Source organism: Danio rerio, chromosome 2, assembly GCF_052040795.2.
Source record: "Danio rerio strain M-AB ecotype USA chromosome 2, GRCz13ab, whole genome shotgun sequence".
Lineage (NCBI taxonomy): Eukaryota > Metazoa > Chordata > Actinopteri > Cypriniformes > Danionidae > Danio > Danio rerio.
The window spans coordinates 27449548-27465814 of NC_141022.1; the positions used below are offsets into that span (position 1 = coordinate 27449548).

Sequence of the window (16267 nt, forward strand, 5' to 3'; positions counted from 1 at the left end):
CAAAATCGTTACCCACTGCGCCACCGCGCATATGCCATACTTTATTATATTATAGATAATATGGCGTCAGGGAACCATTGATTAGAAAAATCTTTATGATATTGTACGAACTGACCCAAACAGTAGGAATGTATACCTATAACTGTTATTCAGATGGTGCTATGTTGATGGATATTTTTCTGTGACTTGCATAGTTGTGCTTGGAGGAAACCTTTGTGTGTGCTTTGCATTTTAATAGTTTAAATTGTGACAACACTGAAATATTTAGTTAATAAAGTGCAAGACAAATAATGAAATATTAATAAATGATACGAACTGTAGTCTGTGTAAAGCCTATTTTTGGGATGTGAGCTTTTTGCTGAGTAAAATAAAACCTATATCCTTTGATTTGCCTTTTTGCCAATAATTTCTTGTGGAAAAAACTGCCGAACTACATGTGCTTTCCCCCCCCCCTCCTTGCTATGATTGTAAACTAAACTCATCATTAAAATTCAATATTGTGCAAATACCCACTCCAGACTTCTGCACACTGCTGTTTATAAAAAAGACAAACCTACAGAATATGAAAATGGCCTTCCTCAACTTTAAAGTGCTCACTGGGGGAAATAAAGCAGACGTGGGCATCATAAACAATTTCATATTGCAGAATTGATGTCTCACAAAATCTTGTCGTGGCAGCAGCATCATAGGATGAATCATATGAGTGTATCACACTATTCCACACAAGGACATCCAGTACATCTAGTGTCTGGCGTCATTCAGTGCAGTTTTTCGTCACTGTCAAATTTGTTTTGTTTTGCCAGCTCCTCTGTGAATGTTCTGTGACCGTCAGTGAGTTTGTGCACGCGCTGAGCGTCATGACTGCTGTTTTTGTCCTCATATTACTGTGTACGTCAGGCGGTGTGGGGGGAGCTTTCCACTGACGAGCACAACTCAACAACAGCTGATCTCACTGTACTCTACGTGCATCGACGACTAGAAAGAGTCTTAAGTTTTCAAGCGTCCTATGGTGGTCTCTTCCACTCATGAAATACAGATACACAATTGCTGGGTGAGTGTTTGTTTTTGTTCTTGTGGTGTAGGTCTCACTCGCAGCGCGTTATTTTTTACCATACGCTTCCAAAGGCGATCTCAGTAGTACAAGTGTTCAGCTGTTTGACCACGAATTGTTGCTGTACATAGTTTGTTGGTGTGGTCACTTACGTTCCTGAATACATGAAGCGTGACCGCGAGAAAGTGCTACAGAAGTTCTCCAGCTGCAGAATTAAAGTGCCCGTGCACGGCAGAATAGTTAGGTTTATAACGATAGTTGCAGACAGCTGCTCTGCTGTAACTTTAAAGGTTTCAGCACGAAACGGAACAGTTATGTTCAATCATTATGAATTGAACACACGATTGCAATTAGATGCTTGTAAGCCGTGTAACTGAACAAAATTAAGGGTTATAAACGAAGAATAATGCTTGGCTTGACAGGAAATATAAGCACCTGCATGTCATGACGTAAAAGCTGACCCCAGATAAGAAAAATTGTGGTTAATTTGCTCAATTTCAGAACATCCAAAATGTAATTGGCTTTTATTCTGCATTAGAAAATTAAAATGTTAGCTAAAACTGTGGAATAAACCACAATTAAACTGTGTAATACACTGTAAAAAATGCAGGGTGGAACACAACCACAAATTTAGTGAACTTAGCACTTTTAACAAATTTATGTGGACTGAACATAAAAAATTAAGTTGTCCCAATGAAATATCAAGAACTGTGTTGTTTCAGCTCAATTTAAATAAGCAGTTTAAATGACAAATTTTTATTTTTTATTTTTTTTTATTTTTTTTTTGAGTGTAGAAAGCATACAGGCTAAACAAAATGAACATCCAGCTCCTGAAGACTACAAAGTCTTATTAGAACAGTCGGTCTCTGCAATCTTATTTAATATTTTACTGAAATGAAAACATCTTTGATCTTGGACAGACACAGGGTATGTAAATGAACACATTGTTGGGTGATCTATATCTTTGAGACAAGGATGCAGAAGGGTACTTTTTCATTTCTTCTAAACCAGAGTGATAATAACCGCTTAATAATCTATCATTATCATTCAAAACTGCACTTCTTAAGATTAATCATAAACTGTCCAAATTGTATTTGCTCTATTTGCAAATATCAACAATATATTTTAGTTTGCTTTGTGGTGAAGCTGAGAAAAAGTGTGACTGTTTGCATATGCTGTAGGCCAAAGTGATAACCTATTTTTCCACCTGACAGCTGTCTGCATTTCCCTTTCACAGTCTGCAGACTCCACCTCCTCCTCCTTCTGTTTACAAGTACAGAGACATTCTAACACTCACACCTTCATTTGCATAATTGTAGCCTGGCCAAACGGAAAATAAGAAATCACTGATTCTGCTTAGTTTTCATTGAAATTTGCATTGCTTTAAGTTCGTCTATTATTGTGCCCAAAAGTTCTAGTAATCATTCCAACACTGTTTTAAAAGATTGTTATCACTTTGTTGCAGCTAGAGGAAGCAGTAAAATCCCTTATCACCACACCACACCAGTTGATGCTCCATTTCTTCACAGGCATCAATTTCAATGCAACAGTTAAATATGAATGTCTTACACGGACTTCTATGATTAAGTGCAACACAAAGTTCTGTTCATTTCACACATCTATAAGCTTTTATATAGTTGACTTTGTGGCATCTGGGAGTACAGTTTGTGTGTTTACATAAAACTCTCCAAAGAAAGCCAGACCTGTGTGAAAAGGGGTGTTAGAGAGAGTCCACAACACACAGGGGCACATAGTGTTCTTGGCATTTGAGCCATTTGTGTGGGTTGGGCTTGACTGGTTACACTGTGAACAAGAACCAGGTGATCTGTGATGCAGTTTGCTCCATCCTGCGGTGTGAGGTAGTGTTGTTCTGTCATTTGAGGTACACAGAGCACTTTGTGCGCATTTGTAAGCATGTGCTTTTTTTTCCGTCGCACACCCACTCAAGCAGAAAATCTTGAGTAGAAGTTGCGTTTTGGTTTCCTCTTTTGTTTTCTTTTTTTTTCACAGCGTGTACTTGTAAGTGCTTTCATAAGCTTTGAAATGGAGCTTGGCAATGATATGTGCATTTTGTGGGATTCTGCAATAAAAACAAGTATCGTGTTACACATTGTGGTCATGAAGTTTGGCCCGTTTAGGATGTTAAGCTGAGCTGAATGTCTTAACATTCTGTTCTTGAAGAACTCCAAACATCTGAGGAATGTTAACGACTCTAGCGGGAGATAGAAGGAAGCATTGATTCCCTTCAGGCGTATTATTGCTTGCATAATGCACACTTGTGTGTTTGCATACGATTTGCATGATATGATTAGTAGCTCTGATCGTTTCCCGGAGAAACTGTCCTTGGGATGTTGTAGTTCAAGTCAAGTTTTTTTTTTCTTTTTCCTGGGAAACCTGCTAAACAAGCTTTCGTTTAGTGTGAAGATGTAAATCTTTGGTACCGGCCTGAACAAGAGAGAGGTGTCCAGTTGCAGCTGCTTGGGATTTGTGTGCTAATGGTTACAAATTTTATTTTCAGACATGATATACAGCCAAAATGTGACCCGTAAAAGCTCTTTTTATGATGATTTATCATTAATAAGATATTCATACAAATATTTATGCATACACCTCCTTTCATAATGAGGAATAGTTCACCAAAAAAACAACACTTTTTTTTTAGTGCTTTGGTATGACCTTTAATATTTTTTTATTCTTAAAATAATGTATTGATTATTAAAATCTGATAAACCTATTGTGTGCTGAGTCTTGTGATGCAATCAGAAATATTAATCAATTTGATATTTGGAAAAAAAAAAAAAAAAAAATATATATATATATATATATATATATATATATATATATATATATATATATATATATATGTATATATATATATATATATATATGTATATATATATATATATATATATATATATATATATATATATATATATATATATATATATGTATATATATATATATATATATATATATATGTATATATATATATATATATATATATATATATATATATATATATATATATATATATATATATATATATATATATATATATATAATTGTATACACGCATCTTTATATTTAGCATTTGCACATTTTCATTCATTCAATCATTTTCCTTTGGCTTAGTCCCTTTATTCATCTAGGGTCACCGCAGTGGAAACAACCACCAACTTATCCAGGATATGTTTTACACAGCGGATGGCCTACTAGCTGCAACCCAGTACTAGGAACATCCATACACACTCATTCACACTCATACACTACGACCAATTTACCTGTACCACATGTCTTTGGACTGTGGGGGAAACCTGAGCACCTGGAGAAAACCCACACCAACATGGAGAGAACATGCAAACTCCACACAGAAATGCCAACTGACCCAGCCGGGGCTCGAACCAGCAATCTTCTTGCTGTGAGGCGACAGTTCTAACCACTTAGCCACTGTGCCACATATGTCACAACTGTTTTTTATTAAATATGTTGATTTTAGGATAACTTGAATATAATTTTAATAACTTGAATATAATTTTATTAAAATAACAGAGCGAATAATGTATGCTTTTAAGAATTCGCTCACAATTTTAAACATTTTGTTTTTAAAACTACAATTTTAAAAATATACCTAAGATAAATATATCTGGTAGATCCTTGTTGTTATCGTGAACATTTTCCATTGACTCATGTACAATAAATGTAATTTATTTTAAATCGATTGACGCTTATCTAATCTTATGCTTTACTATTTGGCAGATCACAATGACTACATCGCAGCGTGGGGGTTTAAAGAGAAAATATGGTTTTCCAGATGAAGATGCGGTTTACTCTTCCTCGTCCCCGTCTTCACACTCTGAATGGGACTCTGATGAAGACAGTCCACAAAGTGACAGCATGGACCCCGGACCTATTGGCTCTTTCTCTTCGAACCATCACATGCCAAGTAAGTCACTCATGATAATTGCATTGATGTATTTTTCAAATCCTTCAAACCAACAGTTGTCATCTCCGAATGCTTAAACACACACAAGGAGGTGCCATGTTATCTGACCACAGTGTTATTGTGCAGCGTAGTAGATAAGAAGAGGAACGGACAGTTGTAACTTAATCATGAGACATTGTGCACAGTCATGCTCCTGAGTCATCTTAAACCCACAAAGCTCAATGCGAGGACAACAGTTATCAATATAGAATCAATTACACAGTTCTGACCAGGAAAGGGTGTGTTGTGTAAGGGTTTTCCTCCTCCAGGTTGTACTATGAGATTATGTAGTCTGTGTGTGTGCGTGGACATGCCTGGATCACAGTATTATTGTTGATTCACAGTGGAATCTGCAAGTGCTGCAAATAAAGCTGATTTACTGCAGGTCGCTGGTCTTCATATACATCTAATGTCCAATCTCAAGCCATTATCCACATCCAGAGAATGAAAATGGAATTGCAAATAAAACAGACACCAAGATTAAGACTTCTCTGAATGCTGCTTTGTTGAAGAAAGTTACTGTTTTTGTTATCATTGCATTAGGGCTCACTAGTGTTGAGTTCAGGGACGCATCTAATTCAGCTGCCCTCTAGTGGCAACTGCAAAAGTTACAGCTACAATAAATATTGACAGGGAGACTTTTTATCCTCTTAAGTTTGAGATAAAATATTTATTAGAAATATAGTTGCATTGGATGTCCAAGATTTACCGGGTGCTCCGGTTTCCCATACAGTCCAAAGATATGCGCTATAGTTGAATTGAATAAGCTAAATTGGCCATAGTGTGAATGAGTGTGCATGGGTGTTTTCCAGTGTTGGTTTGCGGCTAGAAGGGCATCCGCTGCGTAAAATATAAGCTGGATAGGTTGGCAGTTCATTCCGCTGTGTTGACCACAGATTGATAAAGGGACTAAACTAAAAAGAAAGTGAATGAAATTGCAAATACTTTAAAATGTTATTTCAATTCTCATCATTCTACTATAAATCATTCATATTTTAATATTCATTACTCTAAATGAATAAAAAAACAAGTATACAGTGTAAACAACATTTATTATTAATTCCAAGCCTAAATGTGTTTATTTAAAGTAAAATAATTTTTAAAAAGCCGTAAAACTTGTGAAATGTGCTATATCTTAATCCATATTTTTGGCATGTTGTGATTTTTTGTCAACTGCATAAAGTATTTTGGAATATTAGTTGCAGCACATTTCAAATGACAAAATGTGACTTGCATTGCGGAAAATACTGTAGCTATTTGTGCTGTAAACAGTCTGAAGTGTTACAAAGGCCAGACCAAAAGCAGTCCATCTCTCCAAAGAAAATATGTGCCTCAGGAACATTGGTTGTAGTCGTGCCAATATATCTAGAAGGTAGAGACAGAACAATACATGCCTGTTTGCTGGTTTGGCTCACCTTCAAACTAGCAATATAAGCAGTTAAACTGAATTGTGCCATTCAATGCAGGTCAGTCTGTTAATGCGGAAAATGTACTGCTACACATATTTCCAATACAGTAAAAGTTGGCATGTGAAATATTCTGTATTGTAGTTGTATTCTCATAGACTAATCAACAAAATCATTAACCTTTAAATGAGCTAAAAAGTTATTTTACACATATTTTACTTTCAGTTTCATCCATCCTGAAGAAGACGAAAGGCAGTCAATCCAAAGGCAGTGTTCGGTTTGGTTCGGTTACAGTGTTCCTTTTTCAGCGCTGTCAAGGTTACAGCAGTGTGCCCAGTCATGGTGGCTGCACACTGGGCATGGTTAGATGGCACACTGCTCGTCAGCAGTTCACCCTGCCAGAGCACGCAGAGGAACAACAGCGCTTGAGACTGGTGAGAGTACGTGAGAGACACCAAGAGGAGAAGCTGGTGGCTTTGAGACAGAAGGTGAGTTGCTAATTTTCCACTTGACATATCAGTAAGCCCACCCATCTAATTCACCATGTAGAAAGAGAGTACTCTGCTGTTCAAATAGGAATCAGTGTGCGAAAACAAAAACGAATACAAACAAGCAAACAAAAGTTAATTGACAAACATAATGGATTAGCGGACTATTAAATATATTTGCTCCAGTGAATCCCTCTGTGATGAGTGAGAAGTACTGGAAAAATGGTATGTTAATGCTGCTTTGATTATGGTTTTTATGTGAGCAGCACTAGTTCCAATTTCCCTTTGTGGAATGACTACAGATACTGTCACCTGTGTGTATGGAGAGTTACATTATCTCATGCTGGTACTGAGCAAACATTCTTGTTTCGGTAGACTGTCATCTGTTTGGTGTGTTCACATGCAGCATTTTTGTACAGCGGATACAGGCGAACGCACAGTCAGTTTTCGTCACTTCTACTTCTTTAGCTTGTTATGTCCCGGGCTAAAGACCAGGGGCGTTGCGAGGGGGGGGCTTTGGGGGCTTAAGCCCCTGATGTATTGTCAAAAGCCCCTGATCTTTTGGAATATGTTGCACTTAAATAAAAATAGGTTGTATAACATTTATTTTGTTATCAAAGTTCTGACAATTAACACGTGTATATCACGCGTATTCTACCTAAAGCAGCGTTTGTGTCGGGTATTTAAAAAGTAATCTATTCAGCAGTACCTGTTTCTACTGGCAGGTGGGAGTGGCTCTGTTGTCACATGGTTTAAAAATATTCCGCCACTGCACATCATTCATTATTTTGAGCAGCTGAAGCTGATGAGGTAATAATACAACTGTTTCGCAAAACTGAATAGTTCTAGCTAAGTTACAGATGAAGCTTGTTTTTACAGCAGAACATGTGTGTAGTTTTGGTGAAATAACACAACTGTAGGTCATCAATAAAATGTGCTGCACATTAATGTAAATACATGCGAATTAGTCAGAAAAATGTAAATTGTACTTGCTTTCTAGATATGATATATATATATATATATATATATATATATATATATATATATATATATATATATATATATATATATATATATATATATATATATATAATCTAGACATCTTTATCTAGATATGATATAGCCAGTCACATCTGTTTCTGTAATAGTTAAATCATAGTGAGTTCATGTATCTAGCATATTATTTTATGGCTATATTCTACAGTAACATGCTATGTCACTTAGCAGCGGATTATAAATCGACTTTCTTATGAAAATACCTAATGCCCCCGGAGCCCCCTGTTTATTTTTTTAACACATTTCTAAACATAATAGTTTTATTAGCTCATCTCTAATAACTGATTTATTTTCTCTTTGCCATGATGACAGTAAGTAATACTTGACTAGACATTTTTAAAGAAACTTCTATACAGCTTAAAGTGACATTTAAAGGCAGGATAGGGTAATTTGGCAAGTCATTGTATAACGATAGTTTATGCTGATTATTGGAAAAAAATTAGCTTAAAGGGGCTAATTATTTTGACCCTTAAATGGTTTTTAAAAAATGTAAAACTGCTTTTATTCTAGCCTAAATAAAACAAATAAGACTTTCTCCAGAAGAAAAATTATTATCAGACATACTGTGAAAATGTCCTTGCTCTGTTAAACATCATTTTGAAAATATTTAAAATAGAAAAAAAAATTAAAAGGGGGGCAAATAATTCTGACTTCATCTACATTTATTGTCACAGTCATGTAAATGATCAGTTTAAGCCTTTTTTATGTTTATTCAGATCTTATTTTCATTCAACTCCAGCAATAGCTGGATTCCTTCATCCATAATATTAGGGTTTTCCTGGAATATTCTACAACTTTTGTGAGGCACATATGGAATTTCTGCTCAAGTGTTAATGAAACAGGCATTACATGCATTCATAGTGCTACAATGCCCACATCAACCTATTTTGAGGAAAACTAAAAATCTCCCTCTAAAGAAATTTGAAGTAAACACATTTCTAGCATTTAAATCTTTATTTTTTTGTACTATTTTTGTTCCATTTAAAAAAAAAAAAAAAGCCCATTGAATATCAATATTTTGCGAGGTATCGAATTTTGAAATTCCAGTATCTTGACAACACTACACCTCAGTTAATCACTCTGTCCAAATAAACATGTGTGTAGCTTTGTATCACACTGGATAACAACTTGGTCTATAAAATAAATTATATTTTCAGATTTGAAGACATGCAGAAATTATTATTTTCAAAAAACAAACAGAAACTACAAATCAGGAGGGGAGATAGGAGGCTCAAAGGGCCTATTATTAAGATTAGAGTAAATCAACTTATGAAAGTGGGTTATTTTTTTTTTTTGAGGGGGGGGGGGGTCTTTGGGGCTAAGCCCCTTATCCCTTTCGACCCTAGCAACGCCCCTGCTAAAGACATTGTTCAGATTTTTGTCATGACAACTCTAAGATAGATTTAGTATGGTATTGAATATCTATATGGCAGAATTTGATCTTAGAGTGTTTTCATACTTGCCTAATTTAGTTTGGTTGAATCGCAATAGAGTTCATTTTCCCACTTGGTGCGGTTCATTTGGGCAAGTGTAAATGTAGCGATCGCACTCAAAAGCGCACCAAAAGGGAACCAAAAAGACTTTCAAACAAACCCTGGAGCAGTTTGTTTGTGGTAAGAACTTGATCCGAACTAGAAAAGACCAAACCGCAAAAAGTACTGTGCCTTTTTGGACTAATCCAGATGCCATAGTCTGATGCGCTGTACGTTATGGGAAAAATTTGTGGAGAAAAAATATTTGTTGACCAACAATTTTAAACAGAGAGAGAGAGAGAGAAGGACAAACATTACCTGATAGATCGTTGGTAATATTTTCAGTTTAGTTAAATTAATTCACGCGTCCTCCTGAAGTGACTTGCGATGCGCCTTCTATGTCTGCAATGCATTAAAACATTGTTTTCCTGCCGCAGCCGTGCTTCATTCTCGAAATGTATAGTTTGCCAGCGCAGTCATCCCTCCATAGTAAAAAGCGACATTTTGTGTTTGCCGGTTTGTTTACTTCCATTGGCATTTTCCTGCACGTTAATTCTGACCGATTAAAAAGGATATTGCCACATGACTGCATTTTTGTTTTTTTCATCTGGTTCGCACCAAAGCAATCAGTGTGGTGTAAAAAGGAGTCAAAACTGCAGAAAAGTGCTTCCCTTGGTCCAGACCAAATTAACTGTTGCAATGTTGCTAGTGCTTTGATTATTAGTTCAAAGCAAGTACTGAGACTGGTGGCAATTGGGAGGGCGGTATCCAAAAACACTCTGCAGATTGCTAACGTAAACCATACTGAAGTTTTTAAATGTTGAGAACTGAGCATTCAACAACCCTGCTGTATAAATAACTTAAAACATATATGCAGCTTCTGGAAGTTGAATTAAATGGAGTAAAACCATTTTCAAGGCAGCAAGAAGCAGTGTTACAAGTACCTCAGGCACATAGTTTGACTAATTTTGTTGAGTAAACACCTTCTTACCAATGAGAGCTTTGGGTCATCCAGTGTTTTTCTACAGCGCTGAAATCTAATATTGTCCAATTTTTCATCCTTGTGTAACTGATTCTCATCTGCCATTGGTTCATGTGAGTTTAATGGGAGGAGCTTACCGATAGGTCAGTTTGTATGCATGTTGGCTTTGGGTTGTCTTCATACAGTATCTTCTTTCTATAGTTGATCAGCAGTGGAACTCTCACAGTGACCGAAGCAGCCAGACTGACAGTGAATGATGTCCCGGATGAGGATGGCGATCTCAGTAGTACACAACTGAAGGACATGGGTTCCCTTCGCCCCTACTCCTCCAAACGAAGACGTGCGATGTTGAGAGCCGCAGGGGTGTTGCGCATCGACCGGGAGGAGAAGAGGCAGTTGCAGTATCTGCGGCGCTCGAGGGAAGACTGCGGATGCCACTGCAAGGGCTTCTGTGAGCCCGAGACCTGCTCCTGCAGTCAGGCTGGCATCAAGTGCCAAGTAATAAACACTACATTATTTATTCTTAACATTTGAAGAATTCAGATGCAAAGTGCCATCTGAAATTTGTTTCTAATATTGAAATTTTTCTCAAGCTCCTATGTCTTGATTCGGTCATTTCACTTTTATGGCAAATAATACTTTCATCGCTTTTAATATGAAACAACTGAACATAAACATAAGAGGCTGCTCATTGTAGAAACATTCCAGATGGCACTTAAAGGTTTTTGCATCTGATCTCATCCATCGATTGTGTGTTTGCTAACTTTTTATTACAAAATGTTTTTACCAAGGGCTTAATGAAACTTTGTATTTCCATTATTTTTTAACAATGCCCTGAAAATGGTTTAATAGACCTAAATAAAAAGTTTTTAAGGTTTAATTTAAATACGATAATAAATTAAAGACTTTTTTTTTTGGATTTTGATATAATTATGTTATTATGTTGTGATAAAATTATGAATCATGATAGAATGTTGTTTAAATAATGTTGATAGAAATTTACACTTAGAAGTAAACTACCACTAGGGTCTTTGATGCTGATCAAAGCTTAGTGTTTTTCATTCAAAATGCTGTAATAACTCTAATATTGTTATAATAATATCAAAATATTATTTTAAATTATAGTTAATTCCTTTTATTACATGATACCATTAACTGACTTATTAATAAGTCTTTTACTTCAATTTTCTGTCAAAACATCCCTCAGATCCCTTGATTTAGAAAGATTTATTTTTTTATTATATAATGATGTTGAAAAAATGTTGTTGTGTTGTTTAATATTCTTTTTTAAAATCATTATTTATTTTAATTAAAATTGACTCTTTTATCAATTTAATACATCCTTGATATAAAAGTATTTATTTGGAAAGTTAATAGAATTGGAAAGATAATAGAAGTAAAAACAGACTATTGTAAATGACCCTAAAGCTTTGAACTGTAGCCTATTTGTGAAATAATCTGTTTTGAGTCTTTTTGCAATCCCACATGAAAAAAATACTATTGTTATTTACAGTAAATACTATGTTTTATAGTTTTTGAATCATAATATTATGAAGTTTGTTCTACTGTATATATTATAGCATTTACAACTCTTTGTTAATTAATGCAACAGCGTACTATAGCTTTATCTATAAACTGATGAATGCTATAGCAAAGATGCTCAAAGTAGGGCCCACGGGCCAAAGTTGGCCCATTGTTAGCCCACCATTCCATCAGAGAAGAGAGTAAGAAAGATGGAGAGGGTTGGGGCAAATGTCTTCAAAAGAGATCCTCATTTCTAAGTTGAAGTTCTAATTTGACTTTTTTTTTTTTGTCTTTTTTTTATTGCTGAGCTAAAAACATATTGAAATGAATTAAATGTTGTAAATAAATCAGATTTAAAAAAATATAAATAATGTCACTCAGCTGATCGAGGACTATGCAGAAAACATTGGTGAGCAAATCAAGGCAAAAACAAGTATAACTCCATTCTGTTATAAATCAAATTTTTTTTTTTTTTTACTAAATTAAGTTCATTATAAAATGTAAATTATATAAAGATATATATATTATATATATATATATACACACACACACACACACACACACACACACACACACACACACACACACACACACACACACAAACACACACACACACACACACACACACACAATTATGCTTTATTAGTTAATATAAAGAATATAAAGCAATGTTTTCTAGTTATTCTTAAATATTCTTAAATAAATTAGGAAATTACCCATGGCAACAATTTTTACCTTCAGCCCACTAGCCTCAATCAAGTTTGGGTTTTGGTCCTTCAAATGAAAAAGTTTGGGCACCTCTCTTCTATAGTATACTTTCGTTTTTCTTATGGTACCTATGGTGTACTGCAGTAAAAAAATATTTGTAGTAATCTTATTACAGTATTATATCATTTGTATATAGTACTATAGTTGTTGTATTACCACCGCAACAGATTAATTGAAGTACTTTACTATAGTATGGTTGAAAGACACTAAGGCATTTAGCATTTTCTTCTTCATGTCAGTAAATAAAAATCTTCAAACAGATATCATTTATGATTTTATTTGTCATCATCATCGTTTTCATCATCATCACTGTATTTGTGAAAGCTGAAGTAGCTCTGCACCAGTACTGACGGTTTTTATAATGTTAACAGATGGATCGTTCCAACTTTCCCTGTGGATGCTCAAAGGAATGCTGTGGGAATCCCGCAGGCCGCATTGAGTTCAACTCTAGCCGTGTACGGAGCCACTACATCCACACACACATGAAACTGGAGCTGGAGAAAAGGCTCGATGACACCCAACAGCAATCCACAGAGAGAAACAAATCCATCCCAAATCCTGTAGAAAGCAGCTCTCCGCCCTTCAGACAAGCGGAAAACAACTGGAGCAGCGACACCTCCTGCTCGTCCTCTCTCAGTCTGGACTCGGAAACAGATGCGAGTCCTTCCTCAGAGGACATGGAGGACACTAGACTCACTCACATACTCAGCTTCTCCGATTCAGATGCAGACAGGTGTCCTTACATTAAAGACTACGATCTGTCCAAAGAAGCTGCTCGGTTCGCATCCACAATTGATAATCAACAATTAAAAACCAAACCACAACTAGAGTATCTGGATGAAAATGCCAACCAGGTCACGGTAAAATGTGTAAACGATCCTTTTTTTGATATCCCTAATACACCTTCTGCGTCTCCAGATCACACTGTGAATGGTTACATGGACCTCAGTCTGTCTTCGGACTCTGACTTGATGTTTTTTGACGCTTTTCATGAGTTTAATCATTTTAAAACATACGGTCATATGGACTACATCTCACATCTGCAGTTTCCTCGCTGTCCCAGTCCTGCTCAAACAGAGGATTCAGGAATCAGCCTTCTGGAGTCTCTTGTAGGAATTTCCTAAGGTTTATTTACAGACAAATGAGGCTTTATTCTCATTCAGTTTGAGAAGAAAAGCGTGAATATTTTCTGAATTGAAGGATATTCCTTGGAAATGTATTTTAGGATGTTGATGCGAGTTTGTGATCATACTGTTAAAACCACTCTGCATGATGTGTTATGCGTTGTGTGTCAGTTTTCATTTTGTTGCCAAATCTTTTTACATGTGTACAATGATTTCAGGTAATTTTTTTTTTTATTTATTCTTTATAAACTAAAGGCTTAATTATCTTCTAATCATCTATTTTTTTTAAATAAGATTTCTAATTAATCCCATTGCAGTAATTACACTTTTACTGGTAAATGTTTACTAAAAAAACAATTCATATTTATTTCTAACATATGTTTTAACAGATTGTGTATGTAATGTGAACATCTTTTTTATATATAATGCAGTTAACTCTCTTAGTGTTTCACTAGCTGTTATAAAATCAATAGAAATTATCATAGAATTTGTAATGGATTTATTGGTTATATGGGGGGCTCAGTGGTTAGCACTGTCACCTCACGGCGGGAAGGTCACTGGTGTGAGTCACGGCTGGGCCAGTTGACATTTCCGTGTGTAGTTTACATGTTCTCCCTATGTTTGCGTGGGTTTCATTAGATGCTCCGGTTTTCCCCACAGTCCAAAGACATGCACTATACTGTAGTGGAATTGAATAAACTAAATTGGCGGTAGTGTATGTATGTGTGTGAATGAGAGTGTAGAGGTGTTTCCCGATATTAGGTTGTGGCTGGAAGGGCATCTGCTGCGTAAAACATATGCTGGAATACTTGGTGGTTCATTTGACTGTTACGACCTCTGAAATAAAAACTAAGCTGAAGGAAAACAAATGAATTAATTATTGGTTATAATTTAAATTGTCTTGGGTTTAATGGAAACTGAAATGGTCTCTACTGGTAATTTTTTTTGTAAATCGTAATGCAATAAGTCCCAAAACACTTTGGAAAGCAGTAAAAATGTACTGCTGTTGATGGTTTCATTTTGATGGATTGTAATAGTTTTTAATGGTATTTGTAGTGGAAACCATTAAAATTTCTGTGATATTTCTATTGTTTTTTTTCAGCAGGTATGTAAGTTCTTTTTTCATTTTTTTCACATGACTTTTATTTTCAAGGGCCAGTAAGCCTTAGTGATTTTCATTCAAATGAGTGACATGTAAAACAGAAATTCAGGCTGTTTGCTTTAAGAAACTTTCATTTTATTTATTAGTGGTATGCCTATGTATTTACAACATTTCAGTAAATGTTTTTCTACTTTTAAGAATGTTTTTCTTTTTTATATCTGTGGAAAAACTCATCCTAATAAAATATATTTTACAAAACCAGGAAGAATGCTCATTTATATGAAAGAAAAAGTAACAATTTATCAATAGATCTTCACATCTACATCTAATTTTGACAAGAATTGACAGGAATGGACTTCACTGCAAGATTATTTGACTTTTACTATTATTTTTGTTATTCATGGGATATTTAGTAAAGATTATTAAATTAAAGTTGTCCATGGCATATCAACTTTCGACCTTTAAGTGTATAAAACAAGTTACCTTTTTGTTGCATTTAAATCCAAATATCACACTTTTCCCTATCGAAACTGCCAGTGTCTATCATTATGATGATGAATTCATTACTTCCTGTTCTTAATTGTTTGTTTTTACTGCTATTATCTTTACCATCATATATGGTCAGTTTCAACATCTCCATCCTGTTATGGCAACTGAAAATCTGTAAATAGGAATTCATAATTGTAGCATAATGTGCATTTTGAAAAACATTCAGTCCTGTGTATGACAGATCTTTTTCTGTTTTGCTCATATTTTGTGTAAAAACACTTTCAACTTTGTTAGTGTTCACTCTGATCAGGCAGAAAAGCAAAGACAAGTAAAAGTTTTGTTAACCCTATTTTGATGGTCCCTATTGCACATTCTGTTGACTAAAAGTTACATTGCGACTACATGCCAACTACTTGTGATTTGAGTATTAGTAGACTGTCTGCTTAATATCTGCTTATATTGCTCCTTCAACAATTAACCGACTATAAGAAATTTTGCAAGTGCATGTCAACTTACGCTAACCCCAACCTAACAGTCTACTTATAATCTAATGAGAATTAGTTGGCATATAAATGCAATGTAACTTAAATTCAACAAAATCTGTTAAAGAGACTATCAAAATAAAGTGATACCAAAGGTTTTTTCTTTTAAAATATATATATGTAAATAAGTTTGTTTCAATAAACACTAAAGATTGTACTTTTAGTCACGTTAAATATAATCTATCTAAATGTAGTCTATATCATGGCATTCTATAGATTAAGAAAAAAAAAACGATTTTTATTTGAAGCTGTATGTGATTCAAAATTTTCAGACACCCATA

At 35.0% G+C, this 16267-nt stretch overlaps 1 protein-coding gene across 2 annotated transcripts in view; it reads left to right on the forward strand.

The window, feature by feature from the left end:
* The window catches only part of csrnp1a (cysteine-serine-rich nuclear protein 1a), an 811199-nt gene extending 795986 nt beyond the window's left edge, over window positions 1–15213 (forward strand). Inside the window, exons 1-5 of one of the 2 annotated variants that reach the window (XM_087240826.1) lie at window positions 952–1051; window positions 4808–4994; window positions 6665–6927; window positions 10639–10935; window positions 13101–15213. In XM_087240826.1, the coding sequence (XP_087096952.1) occupies window positions 1007–1051; window positions 4808–4994; window positions 6665–6927; window positions 10639–10935; window positions 13101–13853 (1545 nt within the window). In that variant the 5' untranslated portion in view covers window positions 952–1006 and the 3' untranslated portion in view covers window positions 13854–15213. Of the gene's footprint in view, window positions 1–951; window positions 1052–4422; window positions 4995–6664; window positions 6928–10638; window positions 10936–13100 lie in introns of those variants that run through there. The other variant, XM_087240827.1, reaches the window with a different exon arrangement.
* Window positions 15214–16267: the final 1054 nt, after the last annotated feature.